Genomic DNA, 14,566 nt, shown 5'->3' with positions numbered 1-14,566 from the left:
CCCTTATGTCAATATGATGCCCAGTGATGACAGTCTGCTTAGAGGCAAGAGGAGCAAACAAGCACGTCGCGGTAAATAAACACTCAGCTCAACGATGCTGCTGGATCCCTCACATGTATACATACATCCACCAAAACACAGATTTGGAAGTTAATCGTCTCAAAACTCTTTGTTGCAGGGAGTCGATGACAGCAGCACATCGTGGCAGCACAGAAACAGGAAGGGCACGTTAACAAGCTGAGGGTGACGTAGATGGAGAACAGAAAGTGGATGAGAAAAATAAGCAGGAAAAGAGGCAGAGACGGAGATCTGGAAAGCTGGGTTTCTTCTGATCTCCCCCTGTGTCCTCGAGAGCACACACACAGTGAGAGTCTTCCCTCAGACTCTAAAGAAGTCCATATGTATCAGACACGCAAATATTGTTCATCCTAACTGACTTACAGAGATCTGGAAACCTGCTTTTACACACGAACACACAGTTGACAGGTGCACAGGTCTTTTATCAACTTCTTCCCCATGCACAAGGTAAATAAGCTGTATTTTTACATATGCTTTTATTTAATAGCTGCAGTGAAGGAAAGACAGGAAATGGGGAGAGGGTAGGGGAATGAAAAATAAAAATTCTCCAGTCGGCCGGGACTCAAACCAAATGTTTCTCACAGAATATGCACAAAAGCATAAAAATATTCATGCAAATAATTAGAAGGGTATTCTGAGAGCACATACCTCTGTCAAGGCTGAACAAAGATCACCTCATAAAAATACAAATTTTGATTCACAAAATCTGGATCGTTATTCAGATCCGCATCAAATTTCATCATTGAATTTGTTTTACATAAAAACAATGTCTGCATCATTTCTTAACAAATTCACAAAAATATGTCAAAAAACATCCTCTCACAATGGTAAAGAGTTAAAGTGAAAATAGATTCCTGGATTCACCCCCTATTTGAATCCTGCTCAAAGAAGTTAAAGCTTTCTTCCTTGGCTCATCCCTCACCCATCCTACAAGTCATTTTTGCGTAATCCTGCTGACAGGCAGACAAATAGCAATAAAAACAGGCGGAGGTAACAAGATTTATGAATGAGGAGCAGTGAATCAGAAGGTTATGAAGTCAGTGTTTTCTGCAGCAAAACAACGGTTAAATATTCCAGACGATCAAAGAGTGGAGTCTGAATCAGCCAGACCATTTTGGTTTTGAATGCATCCTCAAGAGATAAAACATAGTGCGGCCAGTTCTTTGTATTGACAATGAAAAGATGAGTCTTCCCTGGTTAAGTCGAGCTTTTTCAACACATGTTTAATCACACAGAACATTTCGAATAGTCACCATAACAATATTTTCTTCCCTGTGCTTCCCACCAGACCAGAAGAATTCTGGAGCTTTGCCAGTGAGGTGGGTCGCCTGCAGGACATGCAGCATATTCTGACCTCTTGCTATCATTGTTTCTGCTCCTGCACATACAGTACGTGCCTGTCTTTCTACGTATGTGCGCACGTGGTTATATGAAACCAACATTGATACTTTTCACTTTAGGATCACGTTACCTGAGCCCAGGTTTGGGGGAGAAAACAAAAAGGGCCTCACACCTTGAAAGACGAGAATGCATGACTAATCACCTGGATTATATTGGATGACACTTGCTCATGAGAACTCTCTCCCTACATCCATCAGTGTGGTGCAGAGCCAGAAAAAACTCACCCGTCTCTTGTCTCCTTTAGGTGTGAGGAAATCATTCTGACAAGACGGCTAAATGCAGCACTTCAACATTTATCTGTCACTCCGTCCTGCGCAGAGTCTTGATCCTTACTGACGTTTTTTTTTTTTTGAGACAAGAAGAATGGATGCATTGTAGTCTGTTTTCTTACATGTCTTCAGGTCGGTTATTCCAATTGTTTGTAAATTGATGCATTGTAAAAACTTTGTTGATCCTCTTACGCAAACTCTAGCAGGTCATATTTTGAATTTATGACCGAGCACCTTACAAAACTAATGACATTCCCATCAGCCTCAGCTTTCCTTAAGGGGCTAATCATCAGATGTTAGCATGATAATGTGCTAAAATCATAGCCTGTATACAAAGATGAATTATGTGTCAGCTCCTCATGCGAAAAGTATCTCAGTGTCCCCCTTGTGGCTAGCTGCAGTATATGTCACTTGACAGCTAAGAGTGACTTGTGATTAGTCAAGCACATCTCTCTAAGGAAGCTCGATGATAGTGGAGACTCTAGATGGACTAGATGGCAGCGTATGATCCAGGATATTTTAGCTTCATCTCTGGATTGTGGGAAGAAGAGCATTCGTTTTCTACAAATGATGGGAGTAGAGGCCACGAACCACTTTGAATGAAGTAGTTTTGTACAGCTGTCAAAGTATGAAAAATCTGCAGATGTAAAATCTCTAAATCAAATCGATATATTCAATATGCTAGATCTTTTTACATTTGAATAGTGACACCAATTCGTGTCCAGACTGTCTGAGAATGAGATTGTTCCAGTGTTTCAAGAGGGACAGATACATTCCAGTAATACCCTTAAGCAGGCCAATATTAAATGTCCCATTCATCACAGTATGTGTTGGAGGGGTGGGGACAGAGAGCCACCAGCGATCTGGGCAATTTGCTGGTCATGGGAACCGCTGAAGTTTCGGCCTTCAACTTTTCCTCATTTCTCCTCTATCCATTCCCACTTGGACCCTTTTTAACCATTTCCTCTTCTTCTGGCGACTGATGAATGTGACATACCAGATTTTCTTTGGGTCACAGACCAGGATACAAATCATGGGCTTGACATTTGGAAACGTTCACTGGTGAGGCTGCAGCGTTCATGAGACACCATAAGAATAACAGTGAGCAGCTCTGACGCTGACAGAGAGTATGACCTCAGTGTGCACAGCTGCTCGTCACCTCAACTCCCACTTTGTCTTTTAACCTAGCTTCCTTCTGGTCAAGAGAAAATGACGCTATAATGGAGAGAAAGACCTCAGTGTCTGAGGGAAGAAAAAGCTCATCTCAGACACTTAAAAGGTCACAGAGGTAAACAAAGGCTGTTGTCTGGAGTGCATCCTTCTCAGAAAACAGATTAGTGTGTGACTGAATGAAATGTAGCAGACTTTGAATCACTTAGGAAGGAGTCGCAACACTTGGTGCTGAACAGAAAATTGTTCCACAAGGGAGAACATTATTTTCAGATTATTTTAACAGTCCCAGACGTAAGCAGAAAGGGAAGAGTAACTCACAGTGAGCCTGAGTTTGCATGTGTATGACTGAACATAAAGTAACTATTCCGATTCTCTCACTTTATCCTGACAACTAGAGGCCTGAATGAGACAACAGAAAAATAACATGTCTGTGTTCTTAAACAAACAGATACAGCTGTAAGATTTTCCTTTTGGTTTGTATGTCAAAATACTTTACTTAAAATGGCCTAGCAAGAACCTTTCAGATGTCTAAGTCTCATATAATTGCATTTAGTTAACACCAATTATACATTTTATCACCTATCTACTAATTCCAGACTTCTTTTGTCTTTCTGTATGTGACTTACGTATCCCGGGAAACATTCATCTTAACTGCTTCACACTTAAGGGCCCAAGAAAGTGCAGTGTCAAACTTTGAGTGATTTGAACACAAGGTACATTCATCATGAATAAACAGGCGACCAGCGCTGAGACATACAGGACTCATCAACAACATGTTTTCACAAAGATGGGTACGACAACTGATTTTCCAGTCTGGGACTGTGTGAACTCTGAATAAACAGGTGAAAAGCTCTTTGTGCAGCAGCAGTGGTGCGGCTCCAGGGTTCTGTGGACTGAGTCCTGCGGTCTTTACTTCCTGAGGCTCAATTACTGCAGGTGACTTTTATAGTTTCAGAAAGAAAAGCTGCAACCAGCATCACCACAGGCCAAACAAACAGCCCATTCCTAGCAGACAGGTTTAGAACGGGCACTGCACTAGTTGAAATAATGTTGAATCAAGTATTACACACTATGTAACCAAGACTTATGAAAACTAAATACACCTAGCTGCTTTTCTCATGTGCAAATTCATGTGCTCACATACACTGACTGAACACACAGAAAATCTGATACCTCTAAGTGTTCTTTTCTTCTGTGTCTCCTGAGTCCAACACGTATGACTGAATGCACACCCCCCAGGTTCACAATGGAGCCCAGCATGCCTCCCACACAATACCACCACGATAAGTTTACTGCGCGCCTCCCGTGAGACCAGTTTACCCTGAGACCATGACAGCCGCGCAGGCCTCCGTCTAGACACAACAAACGTCTGTCCACACTCGCCCGTTTGTCAGCCCGTCACATTTCCACTCCCTGGGCACCGGGGCAGCCATGCGTGCTCCCCCTGTCTAACGATGAGACATGGCAGATAAATAAAAATGGGGCTTCGCTGGGGGAAGGGGGGGTTGGGGCGGGCGATGGAAACTATTCGAGCGATGCAATCCCAACAAAAGGCCTGAACGATGAGGAATTCCGTGCCGCAATCACTCACTCACAGTAAAGCCAGGAAGGAGCGGAGTGCACAGATAGTGTTTGTGTGCTCCTCTCTCCAAGTTTCCATGTAATTTAATGTTGTTTAGATAGCGACAGACTGACTGGCTCTTTGTTGCACTTCATGGGACTATAGAGAAAGAGCTGAAGTCATAATTAGCGCACAGGCTCCACACATAACTTAATATACACCTTCTCGGATGTTGCGTTGACAGACGCATTGGGGTGGAATCACCTGACACACAACCCCACACGTGGAGAGGGGAGGCCCGCACGTACACACTTCATCATCCAGATCCAAAGCATTTCACTCGAGCGCCGTGAGTTATTATTTCTCATCTGAGTGAATTTTCCATTCTTTCATGAGCAGCGGCGACATCTCACCACATAACACTGGGCCCTAATTAATAGTCTGTAAGTGATGGATGCTTGCTCCTTGCGATGTACATTCACACACACAGAGCGCCACATGTGTGAGGAACATACTCAGACATAAAGATAAAAAGCCGTGCAGCACATACCCAACACGCACAGTGACACTTGCAGACCTCACACTTTTGCTGCCCTCACACATACGAGCAGCATTTGTGTTTCATTAAAGCCCCAAAGCACAAAGCCTCCACTTGGCGGTTAGTCGTCGCACAGACAACTTTGATGTGAGCTGCGGCAGAGACGCATTTGTTTGGCTTTGTAATAAAAACAATATTCCAACTTACATTTCATAATTATGTCTCGGCTTTCAATGGCGCAGCTCTACCCAGCGCCTCCTCCCTCTCCTGGCCTAAAAATATGCCTGGTAGGCTCCAAGTCACCGCAACTCTGAGTGCGGCAGTAAAAAGCCTGATCAGAATCAGATGGGGACACACATGAGCAGCGTAACATCACAGCTCTGACGCCTGTGGAAAGTCTTATCACAGACCTTGGTGCTAACCTCCTTTTAACTCACTTTCTAACCGCAAATATTGCAGAGATGAGGACGTCACTGTAGACACAGCAGAGATGTATGTATCGATGCATTACAATGACTGGCATTGAACTTTTCTTTGGAAGTTTCAAAATGAACTTCAAACTTTTAGTCCCTCGAGTATTTTTTTGAAATGAGGTACGTCATAAATATATGTTTTAAAGAACAACCATCTGCCAAGTTAAAAGCTGCCATCTATGATGAAAAACAGTATGAATCTCAAAAGAATCAAGTGATCCATCAAACAGAAAAATTTTGTAGAGGAATGGCTATTAAAAAGACAAATATAAGTTATTATGAGTTATGGGATAATGTACTGTAGGTGGTGTTATGCAGGAAATGAACTGCAGTGAGCTCTTTCTTTTGTTTCCCTGTTTGTTTCTGATAAACGCATAGATACAGCAGTACCCACACAAACAGAGCTGCAGCTTGACATTTGCAATCACTCAGAGAAACACAACCACACTCACTCACTCACAAATTTTGTGTGATGACATCACCTGCCTACTTGTCTCTTAAATCTTAATCTCAAAGCAGACGGGAGCCAGAGCAACAAATTTCACTCTTTTACTTCTTTAGATAAATCTGCCCACAGCACTGCAGGGTCGGGGTTTTTAGTCAACTATAATAAACACAAATGAAGACGTGACCCGTATATGTAATTCTAGATAACGCTTTCTGCAGCCATCATCCTTGTGTCCATCTACTATCTTAGCTTCTGTCTGACTGCAGTAGACACAATACAGCATCACTGTGTCCATTCGGCTCTCTTCCATTAAGATAATCTGCTCAGGTCATCTAAGGCTCTTACGCACACCAGAGATTCGTACGCTGGCTGGTATTAGGCCTTGCTCCGGATAATGACTACTGCTAGATTTATGGTATGATCACAGCAGTCTACTTGCCTATTGGTAATTGCTTCCAGTAATACCACCGTAATAGCACAGCAATTTGCGTCTCGATTAACGTATCCATCTGCACCGCGGAGACTTTTACAGGCGTCAAATTGGGCGCAGTTAAGACTTTTACTGGAGACGTTCTTTTCACCATCAGGCCGGCGAAACCTTCAGAGGTGAGCCCAGCCCTTTCAAGCCTGTACTTCAAGTGAAAAATGTAATGCTGAGGCAACCCACACCGTTGGCGTCCAGGCTATGTTCTTATCCACCTCACAGCTATAATGTTGGTTTACGTTGTTCACAGGGCAACTGTTGTGTCTTTGGTTGGTTGGACGAGGATGAAGGGAGCGATAGGGGTGACGGGAGTGTGTCTGTGTGTGTTTTTGATGTTGCTGCTGCTGCTGGCGTCAGGAAGTTCATGCCTTGACTGCCAGCACGGGTAATGTGAATTTTGGCCCAGGGCAGAGGTCAGCCAGGTTAACACAACAATCAGACACATGCAGGGATGTTGTTACAGTTACAGTCGGTTACATTACCACAGCAAGTGGTATTACTCAAGTACTCCACTTACAATGACATATGAAAAGTTTTTAAACACATAATTATCTCCTCCAAGGAGGTTATGTTTTAGCCCCTGTCCTGTTTGTTGGTTGGTTTGTTTGTTAGTTTGAAGGATTATGCAAAAACAAATGGATGGATATTCAATTTTGGTGCAGATCCAGTAAAAAATGTTCCCACATTCTTTAACATTGCAGCATTTATCAACATTTCCCTTATTTCCCAGGAAATGATTCATGGATCTAAAAACGAACCTATAGGGGACTGATAATCATGTGTGTGTAATTTGGAGCTGCTTGATTGCATTTAAGGAAACTGCTGGGCCTTGGCAGCGGTATGCTGTCTACTGAGTGCCATTCTGGTTCCCATTAGATTTTTCTCGCGCAAGATGTCTAATATATGGCAAGAATTATCAATATTCAGATAAATATATTTGTCTTTCCTATCTGCAATGAGGTCAATAACAACAGCTTTGCCCTGAACCACAGAATGTTAGATAGTTGGACAAAAGCGTGGATACTTGACCAGAGTACGTCAGACCCGTCGGGATGGGTCGGGCTGGTTCAGTCAAACATTTTTAATTGATTAAGGTTGGGTTCAGATCACGTTGACTGGGCCACTTATTTGTTTTATACTTCATGTGCCTGTAATAAGGTTTGGACACAAAAATATACTTTTTATTCCAGTCAGGCTCGGTTACTTTTCACTCAGACAGAAAACTGAGGCCCAAGCTGCACAAGAAGATGGACTAAGTAAATGCTCAGCCTTCTATATGTTAAAGGGCTAAAGCCTTTAATGTTTTTATACTTAGTTGAATTTCAGGATACTTCAGAAAGTTAAGATGGGAAAAAAAACCAAAAAAAACTTTCTTCACTTTACTCTAAAACTGCCTTTGTATTGTGCCTCAGGCAGCGCCGGATGAAAGAAGATATAATGTCCTCAAACAAAATCAGCCACACACAGGCATTGTTCCTCATCCACCAGACACCGCTTTATTCTGTGTGTATCAAAGATCAGACAGAACTTCATCATACCCTCATCCTGTCCCCACCAAATCTTCACTGTCACTGTGAATCAGTGAGAGTGTGTAAATCTACTCTCATGTCCTCCTCTCCAGTTTCAGGAATCATGCCAGAGTGGGCTGACAAACTCAAAAGGGTCTGTGACTGGCGTGCACTGTGGATGTTTTGTCCTGAGACACGCTCTGTTACCCTACACTGCTACGATGGAAATGTGTGCATGTGAAATGGGTTCGGACGTAACCCTCCAACAGGGTCCCATAATTCATAGTAATTGCTTGAGGTGCCCTTTTAGTAGAAAAGGACGAAAGCTCAGTGTTAGCATGATTTTATTTTTCGTACTTTTAAAAAGTTGATTTTGTGAGAAAGTTAATTTTGTGTTTCTCCAGGAGTCAATGTACAACTTGTACTTTAAAAAGTGTGTAACACTGATTTTATACTTAAAAGTAGATCTTGAGAATTCAGAGGGTATATCCCTGAAATGGAATACTTCCATCAAACAAGATGAGAACAGTGAGTTTACAGAGGGGGAACTGGCTAACTCATCTCATTAACTTACCATAAAATAACTGTGCGAGGCCAAAAACAGGGTGTTTCTCCCCACACACTGAACTCAGCTTGTTTCTTATTTCAGATCAGTATAAAATTGTGGTCTCCACCGCCTAGCAAAAGCTCAAATCTGGTAATTTTCCATGGTTTTACAAGAACGTGTGAGTCATATTCGTTTTCAGTTTGGTTTCGGCTGTGGTAAATATTAAGCGCAGGACTAATGAAAACAACTGGGAAAACACAGTGCCATCCCCCAGTGCAGTTAAAGAATCAATAAGACTTAACCTCTAAGCTGATTTTATTTTCTCTTTTTGGAAGAATCCGAACAAAACAAATCAACCTTAAGCCGTGTCTTTGGTTTTTATAATTGTATTCAATCTGTAAAGCCCTGGCTAGCGCTATTGTAATCCATTCCAAGAAAATCTTATTATACTTTCATAAGCTCCTTATCCAGGTGCTGGCAAAAAGACACTCAGTGTGGAAAACCCCTCTGCTCAATATGGAAATGGGGATTATTTGCTAACTTTCTTTGCATCTTCTAAGCCTGCTTTTACCACATGTCTTATTGTCCCACAGAAGTCGTAGTTGTTATGCAGAGGCACAAACTCAAAGCTCCTTTCCTGCCTCCCAGTGGATATTTGGCACTGTAACATTCATTGTTTGAGCAGGTTTGGACACGTAAACATGACTGATCACATCAACACCATGGGACTGGTTCATTTCTGCCTTAAAAACAACTGCTCTCGTTTATGTATCATGGGGAGCTTTGTGTCTGAGCGGTAATCAACACAACAAGGAGGCTCACAGCCAATTAGCAGGTGTGATGAACACAGCTACGCTCGTCTGATAATACTGCAAGTACACGGAGAAACTACTGATGTCTATCTGGAGAGAACATATGATCCTTTGGGATGAGAGTCATCAATTCTAAGATAAATACATGTTTTAAGGTTAAGTTTAAGTTAAGGTTAAGGGTTGTACAAGTAGTAACTATGGTAAGTTTATGGGTAAAATGTGAATTGTAGTTAAGGTTAGGAATATAACGCAATGTCCTAATAAGTATATATACACAAACCTGTGTGTTAGTGTGAGGAGGTTTAAAATGATTTGTGTGGGTATATGAATGTGTCTTTAGTTTAAATCGGTATCATTGTCATTTGTGCAACTAAGAGTCGCCTTATTATTTGCGTGATATGTGTAATCACTGTTCTCATCTGATACTGTCAAGTGAAATATTTCCACCCGCCCCAATGTCCAAGCAGTTGTAATATCATACCTTAACCACTAGAGTTCACCCTAAGCAAATGCTTAGAAAAATGATACACCAACAATCTCCAGTCCTGAAGTTGTGCAGTGTGGAACACTACAGTGGAGTAATAACTGTGTAGCAATGCACCATAAAGACTTTAATTAAATTAAAGTTAGTGATCAAAAATGTAAATTTATTCACATGGTGCCCCATTATGGTAAATGTAAAAAAAAACAACGATAGAATATTTGCACTGATCCACTGACGGTACGTTTTAACCTTCATGTGGACGGCGATAAATATTACGTTCAGGGATCAATACAGCATCTCCATCGCTGCCAAGGATCATAAGTCATCTTCTGCACGCATCTGGTCATCGGTGCACTATTTGTGCCAAGACCCTCTCTCTCTAAATGACGCCCAGAAATCCTCCAATAGGATTTCTCCAAGCCCACCGCACGCTAGATGTTAGCATCACTTTAATCAAAGTGAGGCCGTTTAGAGTGACACTGCAGTGGTCCCTGTGAAGAGCACTGTGACCAGGCCTTGACAGAGACTCAGCCATGACCTTGCTGCATTACTTGATTTGAATTACTGTCCTGCACCATAATGTAAAAACCACTGGGGGAATATGCCCAAGTTTCATAGCCATGATCAAGGAGGGCCACCACAGACCATCAACATCCTGCTTTATTGCTGCATTTATCACCATTATATACTGCTGTCCGGGGGCCATGACGCTGTTTGGCTGATGAAAAGGAAAAGGAAACCTTGAAGTTATTGTATTGTCTTCTCACTTAGCACAGATGAGCAAAGTGATAAAGAGAAGCTGGATGTAGTGAAGGTCCACATGTACTAATAATAATTCCTTCACAAATCACTGTCTCCCAGCAGCAGGGCCCCTTAAAACTGAAAAAATCAATCAATGAACACAATACGACAGACGTAGAGAGTTTGTCTTGGAGGCACTAAAGCAGAGATTATTTAAAACAACTAAATAAACTTGGAGATGCAAAGACTTCTGAGCTGTATCTATTTTTTACACTGTACGAGCCTGTAATTGAGGAAAACATCAGGCTTAGCTAAGAAGATGCTCGAGGTCAAGTTGCACTTAAATGTAGCACTTTGTAGTTTGGCTTTTTTGAAGCTTATGTACCAACATGATTCTTGCTGTTTTGGGTTTGTACCCCCATGGTTGAATGCACTTACTGGAAGTTGCTTTGGATAAAAGCGTCAGCTAAATGATATGTAATGTAATCCAATGTAATGTTTTTTCTCTGGCCAGGTGATGGCTTGGAAAACAAATTCCCCCAAAAATTCGATTTATCCACGACAAAATGTGATGGGTTCCTCCCTCACAACCTGAGATTACACCGCATTTAATTAAAAAAGAACTGAATTAATCATTTGTTGCAGCTCCTCTCTGTGGAGACATGTGGCCTTCCCTGCCACACGTCAATAAAGAAACGTGACCTTCTCCGTGACCCTGATGAAAAGATCCTGCTAACAAGCGTTAGAGCGTCAGTGCTGTGACAGTGGAGCAGGAAGTGAAGGCGTTCATAGATTGTGTGTCACCTCCGACAGTGGCTCTGAGGGGATGGGAAAGACACTGACACCTTGTAATTGGGGACATGTTGTAGACAGAGGGAAGTAAAGTGTGTCTAAATGAATGTATAACCTTCCTTTACAGGAGAGTAACTGTGCATGGATACGTTAGAGAATAACTCCTGCAGGTAAAGACTTCTACAAAGAGAACAAGTGCGAGAGAAACAGGGAAAGTTACTTTTACAAAACACTTTGCAACAAGTTCAGTTTGGCATGAGGCATTGAGCAATCTGAGCTTCCACAGCAATAAACCAAAACAAGACATCCTATCCTATGCTCCATTTGTCACATCTTCATCCATCTCAAGTGGAGCGACACGTGTTTATACGTGTATACACACACAGAGAACCATAACAAGTAAATCAAAGCAGCTACTCCAGTTGTCAGTGTGAAGACCTACGTTTAGACTCATTGGCTGAGAACATCTGGCCCAACTATGTAAACAGGAAGTAGAGTTTCCTCTAACAGCTAAGACACTCTTCAAGTGCTCTTCGGTGGAGCAACATAAACTAGCTGCTGCTGTGCTCGTGTAGCCCTCCAGTCACAACACATACAAAAAAAACACCTGAATAGATCTGAGCCACAATCAACTAAGTTGGTGCATTTTTGGTGAGTCAGTTTGGCTCATGAGCAGCTCAGTGCTGCATACACAAACATTTAATGTTAATTCACACAATTTGTGAATGTGTCTGAGAGCAGGTGGTGTAAAAACATTACCCAGAAGCTCCATGGCATCGTCCTCATCCTCCATCTCTTCTTCTGCAACAGAGGGGGTCGGACTGTGAACCGAGTCAAACGAGTCCTGGGACAACATGGCTGCCAGGAGCTTCTTATGATGCTGCTGCTGTTCCTTCAGCCCTTTGCTCTTTGTTTCCATCTTGAGGCTGAAGGTGACATGAAGAAGAGGAGGCACAGCTAATGAGGAGCAAATAACATGACCAGGCTTGTATCTGTGCACAATCAAGTTTTCTAGCAAGGACAGAACTGCTGCATTTACAACACATGACATTTTAATGCTGCTTGCAATGGATGCACCAGTGGAAAACACTATTGCTGCTAAAGACATTACTACCTAAATGTTAGCATGTGTTAATAGGACCAGAAAGCTTTGTTTATTAAATCAAACCCCTTCACATTCTTCTAGTGCTGGGCATTCCTTCTGTCAAATTGATTTACATGGAAAATCTCCAAATACCATCTCTAACACCTACACAGTTAAAACACTGATACGCTTATGAAGACTGCATTACCTCTATATTGGAGAAATTAATTTCTATATTCCAATAGCCGAGGGCACGGATTAGAGAGCAGGGAGAGTATTAATTTGATACTAATCTCAGTTTAATGACTTCTATTTACAGATAATGAGAAAGGGGTCATAAGATGACGGATATTTCTTCATACCCTCAGAATGGTAATTACATCTGGTAATATGGCAGAGGCAGGGTGGCTGGTGTGTGGTGCTGCACATATTTCACTTTTCTTAAAATGTTCTAGGTTTGGACAGTGAACAATATAAATCTGACTGTTCTGTGGAAGAACACTGAAGATTTTCCTGTGGTTGCAAAAGTATTTCAAGCTAGAAATTGAAATGTTAGCGGTGCAGAAGTGAAAAATGTGGAGGAAAGCAGAGAGGAGGAGGGTGTTTGGGCATCTTATTTCTGATACTTTCTTTTTCACAGTTGCACACATCTATGTTTTTTCTGCCTAAACTGCTTTAAAACATGCAGTGAAATCTGGATTTTTTTCTGAATGTATATATGTAGAAAACACAAATGTCTGAATCAGTTGTTCTGTAGTTTCTGGAACTGTTCCTGCAAACAGAAGAGGAGCCACTGTGACCCAGTGTTAAGATGATTTAAAACTAATCGAGGAAAAAAAATTGTAATAATAATCTCAGATGCTAAACTATAAATATCCGGGTTAGCAGGGGCACTTCCGCTCTGCACTCGACTGTGATGAGCAGCAGCAAAGTTCAGTGTGCTCCCTGTGAACTGTTCTCAGATCAGCGGTGAGTTGACATGTTCTTGCATGATGTGTGATCTGTGTTAGAAATGTTACTGCGTGTTTTCAACTCCTACAACTGTTAGCGTAGCCTCCGCTAGCCACATGCTAGCCGCAATACAAAACTCCCATAGGGAAATCGCTAATTTAGTGATGAAGGTTGGTGTATATGTTTAACATGTATTTATTCTGTAGGGCTTTTCCCTAATAGCTCCCGTAGATTTTGTTTGCATTTCGGTTAAATGTGTTTGCCTTGTTCTTAGTTAATGGCTTATTTATTCCATATATTACGTTAATAGCTTTAACCAAAGGTGTTTTTAATTTGAACTATAATCCTTACTTTTCTTCATGAGATTTTGGATATATGTTGTACAACCAGCTTGAACTATTTATTTATTTTTCAGGAAGTGAATTTTTCCCTTTTAATTCAACGTGGAATCCCTTGGACCCAGTTGAAACTATATGAATGAACTGAACTAAAACGATGAAATGAAAATATATGAATGAACTGAGTGTATTTTTGTATTGCTGTTTATTTTTGTGGTTTAAAGGAAAAGTGCAATACAGATATAATTGAAAACCTACCTGTGTCTCCTGTGTCATGACATTCATACTTATACATCCCACCGAACCTTGCAGTCTATAATAATTATCTGGCTACAGCCAATTGTCCACACACTTCAGAAACGTAAAGGTGGAACAGAGTTAATGGGTCAAAACATGGAGCTTTCTGCAGCAGGATTTATAAATCATATCCTGTCTCAATGCTCTATCCAGACTGAATGTTCTCAAACATTTCTCCCGTAGGGACCAACCTCAGGTGTCATAAAGCCAGTAAACAGAATTTAAAATAGGTGAAAGGCTACAAAGCTGTTTTTCTCCACCACCTTATTTATCTCTATCGTCAGTTTTTATTCTGTGTATTTAGTGTTCTGTAAGTGTGATGTTAAGAGCAGGAGAAGGGATATAAGAAGAGGATAAAAGTTCAGCGTATGACACTGACTGCCACTGGATGATAAAGTTCCATTCCCCTGGACAGAGTCTGTCAAAACAAGACATTTTCTTAAATGTACTTCTGCCACAGTTGCATCTGATTTCCCATGTGCCCCTTGGATTTATCCTTCTAGACTCTGCAGTCAGTCACCAGCACCTGTCAGCTCGCCTTATGTTCCTCAGTGACAGGTGGGCTGGAATGAGGGACACAAGCAAGA

General features: G+C 41.6%; 1 protein-coding gene and 1 long non-coding RNA gene across 4 annotated transcripts in view; one reads left to right on the top strand and one right to left on the bottom strand.

Moving 5' to 3' along the window:
- c17h8orf34 (chromosome 17 C8orf34 homolog) overlaps window positions 1-14,566 on the bottom strand; it is a 52,213-nt gene that overhangs the window by 21,338 nt on the left and 16,309 nt on the right. For all 3 annotated transcript variants that reach the window (XR_002202712.2, XM_020087382.2, XM_069513066.1), the window contains exon 7: window positions 12,069-12,235. Coding sequence is in view for 2 of the 3 variants with exons in the window: in XM_020087382.2 (XP_019942941.1) it covers window positions 12,069-12,235 (167 nt within the window). In the remaining variant the exon portion in view is untranslated. The remainder of the gene's footprint in view (window positions 1-12,068; window positions 12,236-14,566) is intronic.
- Window positions 13,282-13,939, top strand: LOC138405329 (uncharacterized). The gene is made up of 2 exons (XR_011239049.1): window positions 13,282-13,362; window positions 13,760-13,939. It is a non-coding gene; the product is annotated as an uncharacterized lncRNA (long non-coding RNA).

The sequence above is a fragment of the Paralichthys olivaceus genome, chromosome 17 (assembly GCF_024713975.1).
Source record: "Paralichthys olivaceus isolate ysfri-2021 chromosome 17, ASM2471397v2, whole genome shotgun sequence".
In the NCBI taxonomy this organism is placed as follows: domain Eukaryota; kingdom Metazoa; phylum Chordata; class Actinopteri; order Pleuronectiformes; family Paralichthyidae; genus Paralichthys; species Paralichthys olivaceus.
Note: the sequence above shows the minus strand (reverse complement) of the source record. Positions and strands in the feature narration are given on the sequence as shown.